The following is a 5,930-nucleotide window of genomic DNA, read 5'->3' on the forward strand; positions in this document are numbered from 1 at the left end:
GGACTTCTAAGATAAAATATCAACTTCTCTGCTAGGAATTTAAATAGCAACTGAGGGGTAGCTAGGTGGCATAGTGTATAGAGCACCGGCCCTGGAGTCAGGAGGACCTGACAAATTCAGCCTCAGACACTTAATAATTACCTAGCTGTGTGATCTTGGGCAAGCCACTTAACCTCATTGCCTTGCAAAAAAACTAAAAAAATTTTTTTAATTAATTAATTAAATAAATAAATAAATAAAAACAACAGAGCCCCACCAAACCTTTCCAGGCTTATTACTTTATCGGTATTCATGTACACTGTGCTCCTGCCAAATGGACTTTCTCACTGATCCTTGTATGTCAAACTTCATTTCCCATCTACTGTGCCTTTTTTCCTGGCTGTTGTCTGGAATTCCCTCCTTTCTCTTAGATTCTGTACTTTCTTTCAAGGATCAACTGAAATACTCCCTTCTACATGAAACCTTTCCTGTTTTCCTCAACCATTTGGGTCCTCCCTTCCTCCTCACAAACACCTAGCATTTATTTTTAATATATCCTCTCTATTGATGTTTGTTCTTCATTCTCAAAGAAGACCATGACATCAGGGAGGTGAGGCCATGACAAGTAAGTGAACTAGATTTGAAGGAGGGTGTGCTAAGTCAGCCTCACTTTTTCCTCTGGAACCACCTGGGTCCAGTGGTCAGATATGAATCAGGATGACTGGAGATCTTTGCTATACCTAGATATGACTATGTTGTCTCCCCTGGCTAGAATGCAAGTTTCTTGAGGGCAAGGACTGTTTCATTTCATTTCTTTCTTTCTTTTTTTTGCAAGGCAATAGGTTTAAGTGACTTGCCCAGGGTTACACAGTTAGTAAGTGTCAAATATCTGAGACCAAATTTGAACTCAGGGCCTCATTTCTTTCTTAGTAGACCCTTAGTAGCATTTGCATATTGCTTGGTATTCCATAAATAAATGCTGGTTGACATATATTGAGTGTCATCACATGTACTCGTAGAAGTTTGAAAGCAAAAAATCTGATTCATTCTTTGAACTTTGAACTTTGTGTCACTATGCCTTGAAAAAAAGAAATCTCTTAAAATTTGTGGAATTTGACATTTAAATTTGAAGGCATAAGCCTGTAGATTCTAGTTATTTACATACATCTTCTCCCCCAACTAGATTGGAAATCCCATGAGACTAGGCCTTCCCTAGCAGCCAGCAGAAGACTTTTGGTTCAGAGTAGATATTGAAAGTTTGATTTGTTTAAATGAGTTGAATTAAATGTGCAAAATTCTCTTTTCAGAAGATTAATCTAATCCACAGTCTATAAAATGGATTGTTGAGGCTGTTTATAACAGGACTACATGGCTATGGAATTACCCTACTGTATTAGGGGACTGGATGGGGCAGTATTTCGAAGACCAATCCTGAAATCAGAAGGATCTGAGTTCAAATGTGACCTCAGACATTTACTAGCTATGTGATCTTGGATGAGTCACTTAACTCTGCCTCTCATCCAAGGTCATCTCGAGTTGTCCTGATTCCTATCTGGCCACTGGATCCAGATGACTCTGGAAGAGAAAGTGAGACTGGTGACTTAGCACAGTCCTAATCCATGCGCTTGTCATGGCCTCACCTCCCTCATGTCATGGTCTTTGAGGACAAAGGACAAACAACAATAGCCCAAGGCTAAGTCAGACAAGGACATGAGATAGGAGGAATAAGAATTGGATTTCACAAATATGTATTTGGGACCAGAAAGGAAGAGATAAAATGAGATATATACAATGATAATGTGAAGGGGGAGAAAGAAGAATCAAAGCTAACTTGAATTCTTTATATCTGGGTGGGAAAATAAACTGAGTCACAAGAGAGTCATTTACTTTAGTCTGTAAAAGTTATTCTTCAGAATGCATGTAGGGGCCTAGATACCTAGAGGAGTAGGAGGGAAATGACGATGTGACCAGGCTGTGACCGGTCACTGTTTGTAGCCATTTCCCCCTACCCTATATCATAGGTTCCAGTACTGGGGCAGGGATGACTATAACCAGGATTTTTTGCTGGGGGGCATTTTGGGGTCCATTTCCTGTTTAGATTTGTGGTCCCTTTGTCCCTCCAAAGCTGGCTGCCCTGAATCCATAGTCACAGGGATCATAGTATGCTTCGGCTGGGCATGCCCTGACCCCCATGCGGACAACAAAGAGGCCTCAAGGACCATTCTCTCTGGACTAGGGTCCAAAAGAGGCAGGAGCCAGGGCCTGTGGGATGAGGAAGTCTTCCCCAGATATTGGCAGCAATTGACACAAGCCTTGAAGAGCATCCGGAAGGTGAAGAGCCACCCCAGGTAATGAAGCTCTGCCAAATTCAGAAGAAAACAGCCAAGCCCCACCCCAAACATAAAATTCAGAAAGATCATTTTCTCTGTCGCCCTGGAGACAAAGCAGTCTGTCTTGGTGGGACAAGGGTAGGTTTCACAGTGAAATAAATAGGGCACTTCAAACCCAAACAGGTAATATTGCCCCACCAGGAATCCCAGCTCCAGGAAGGACCTCAGCACCACGTGGGCAATGTAAATGATCAACACCTGGCTGGCCAACTGGTTGGGGTCCAAAGATGGAGACCGGAGATGCTTTGGGAGAATCTCATCCTCATTCAGGCTCTGGTCCTCGAAGGAGCTGGAGGCCACCAGGACCCCAGACCCTGATCTAGGAAAGACCCTCTGAGAGGTTGCCTGGTTTTGCCATAGTTCCAGCAGACGGTCCCTCTCTACATCCATCCGCTCCTCCAGGGCCACCTGGTGTATCACACAGACAATATAGAAGATGGAGGGAGTGGCCACCAGAACGATCTGGAAAATCCAGAATCGGAGATGAGATATGGGAGCAAAGCTGTTGTAACAGACGTTGGTGCAGCCAGGCTGGAGGGTGTTACAGGTGAACTTGGCCTGCTCATCCCCATAGACGGCATCTCCCACCAGTGTGACCAGGAGGATGCGGAAGATGAGGAGGGCGGTGAGCCAGATCTTGCCAATGACAGTGGAGTGGTTCTGGACTTCAGTAAGAAGCCTGCCCAGGAAAGACCAGTCACCCATCTGTAAGTGCAGAACGAAACATAGAATCTTTACATTTTAGTGATGTCTTTTTAAAAAACAAAACAAAACTCCATGCCCAGGTCCCAATATCTTCCCCCAAAAGAATCTTTCCTTCCATCAGAGAAAACCAGGAAAGTACCAGCTACTGTGATGGACAGCATGTGTAACATTCCACACTAATCGCCCCCTACCTCTACCAAAAGGAGGGAAATATGAAAACTAATAGAATTTAGTGATAAAACTTAGAAGTTTGAGCCCCAAGGAACCTTGGAGGTCATCTAGTTAAAACCTTTCATTTCATTGAAGTAGCTAGACAATGAATTCAAATTTGACTTCAGATACTCACTTGCTGTGTGACCCTGGGCAAATCTCCTTTCTCAACATAAAATAAGGATAATGATAACACCTATCTCCCAGAGGCATTATGAGAATCAAAGAAGACATTCAGAAAGCAATTGGTATACAGTGGGCACTTTATCAATTTTTATTCCCTTCCCCTTTTAGAAAAGGAAACCAGAACCCGGATGGCTCAATGACTTGTCCAAGGTCTCCCAAAGAAAAAGGAGGGGGGCAGCTAGGTGGCACAGTGGAGTCAGGAGGACCTCAGTTCAAATTTGACCTCAGACACTTAATAATTACCTAGCTGTATGACCTTGGGCAAGTCACTTAACCCCATTGCCTTGTAATAAACAAACAAATAAATAGAGAAACAGATAAACAAGCAAACAAATAAATAAATAAATGAGAAAAAGAAGAAAGGTCAGGACTTTCACTCAGATCTTGTGATTGGTTCCTGGTGTCATCTCCAGAAAATGAACACACACGGGAGAAGCGAAAACTTCCATATTTCAAATTTCTATGATATTGTCATTGCAAGCTCCTTCCTCCAAGGTTGAGTATTCTTTTCCCCAGCCCTTAGTATTAAATGATTATTGATTGACATTGTGATATCTTAAGTACCTTAGTACTTAAATACTTCACAAGTGGTTGTGGTAAAAATAATCCATCTCTGCAGTCAACTGGGCCCCAGCCCCATCTAGAGAGCTTTGGGCTTATCCTCCAATAATAGACAACAGATGAAAAACACAAAGACCCTTGCCAAGGGATTTCAAACTCTTAGCATCCCTTGTCTGCTCCATCTGAGCCCACTGTTCAGCTGTATCCCTCAACAGGCTGCCCAAGGACAAGGAGAACCAACTTCACCAAGGAAAGAAGAAAAAACTCACAGAAGGAGCTGAAGGGAACCAAATTAACTGGAGTGACTTTCACTCTTGCTCCAGAATTAGGTTTCTGACGCAGTGCTATTATTAAAACAGTTTTCTGTTGTCTCAGATCGCCCTGGGCGTTGGATCCAGCTCCTCCACCAACCAGCCTGGTCTTCCCTCGAGGATGGGAAACTCATATTTCATTCCTTAGCAAGTTTTCTCATCAGACTGAGGGGCAAGGGAAGATTTTAGCAACCTGAGGAGGAGGATGCTGATAGGTGGATTTCCCTGCCAAACTCCCTTTTTTGATGGGAGAGAGGGAAGGCAAGAATGAAGTTGTGATTTCATTAGTGTAAGGAACTCTCAGATTAGGAAACTTCTACCAATGAAGCTCAGCTCTTGAGGTTCTGAGTGATTATTATGGTTATTAATGATGATGATAATAGTCTATTGATTGACATATAATAATAGGGAAGAAAGAGAGAGGAGAGGAGGAGGAGAAGAGAGAGAGAGACAGAGAAAGACAAAGACAGACTCAGGGAAAGTGAGATAAAGAAACACTCACAGAAACAGAGAAACAGAAACAGAGTCAGAAACAGAGAAAAAAAAGACAGATGGAGAAAGAGGAGGAACAAGAGGAAGAGGACAGGCAAAAGAGGAGAACTAGAAAGAGGAGAGAGAGCAAAGAGGGGGAAGAGAGCTAGAGAAAAGGGAGAAGAGAAAACTTTAAGATTTTCAAAGTGCTTTACAAATAGTATTTCCTTTGATAATAAAATTCTCTGTCTCTCTGTGTCCCACTTTCCCTATGGCTGTCTCTCTCTGACTCTCTCTCTCTCTCTCTCTCTCTCTCTCTCTCTCTCTCTCTCTCTCTCTCTCTCTCTTTCCTTCTGCCCCCTCCTCTCTCTTTCTTCCCTATTAGTATTGGTCAATCAATAATATTACCAGGATGTATCAAAGACAGTCCTTGATCTCAGATTCTCCAGCCTCTGAGGATGGTCCTCTATTCATTCTCCAGCCCCTGTCTCTGTCCAGGTCACAAATATGGCCAATCAAACGCTCAGGTTGGTAGCCCCAGTAGGCATAGGTGTCACCCCTTCGACTCTGGAACCCATAATAATGTTAATAACTGATATACAACATGTGTTTTAAAGTCTGCAAAGATAGGCTATCTTCCCCTAGCTCTGTGGAAGCCTGTAGGAAAGGACTACACATTGATTACCTTATTAGAGCCTCAAAAAAGGGGGCACAAGAGGAAGGGAACAATCCAATGAGCTGGAGAAGAGAATAGTAAATTGCTCTGGTATCTTTACTAAGAAAATCCCATATGGGGTCACAGAGTGTCAGACATGATTTAATTGACTGAATAACCCATGTATTAAGAGTTTCATAAGATTTGGTTCATTTAATTCTTGCAACAACCTTGAAAAGTAGGGGTCTCCCATTTTATAATTGAGGAAAGTGAGGCAGATTAACAGAGATAAAGCAACAGCCCTGGAGTCAGGAGGACCTGAGTTCAAATCCAACCTCAGACACTTAATAATTACCCAGCTGTGTGACCTTGGGCAAGTCATTTAACCTCATTACCTTGAAAAAAACTAAAAAATAAAATAGAATGAAATAGGGAAATGGAGTCTCAGAAAAGGGAAAAGAT

The 5,930-nt window shown here is 42.6% G+C and overlaps 1 protein-coding gene across 1 annotated transcript; it reads right to left on the bottom strand.

Annotated features, from left to right (window-relative positions):
- Positions 1–2,024: 2,024 nt before the first annotated feature.
- Positions 2,025–3,074, bottom strand: LOC141489519 (gap junction delta-2 protein-like). The gene has a single exon (XM_074190101.1). It carries the CDS (start codon positions 3,072–3,074, stop codon positions 2,025–2,027), a length of 1,050 nt encoding a protein of 349 aa, XP_074046202.1.
- Positions 3,075–5,930: the final 2,856 nt, after the last annotated feature.

This window comes from Macrotis lagotis, chromosome 5, assembly GCF_037893015.1.
Source record: "Macrotis lagotis isolate mMagLag1 chromosome 5, bilby.v1.9.chrom.fasta, whole genome shotgun sequence".
NCBI lineage: Eukaryota > Metazoa > Chordata > Mammalia > Peramelemorphia > Peramelidae > Macrotis > Macrotis lagotis.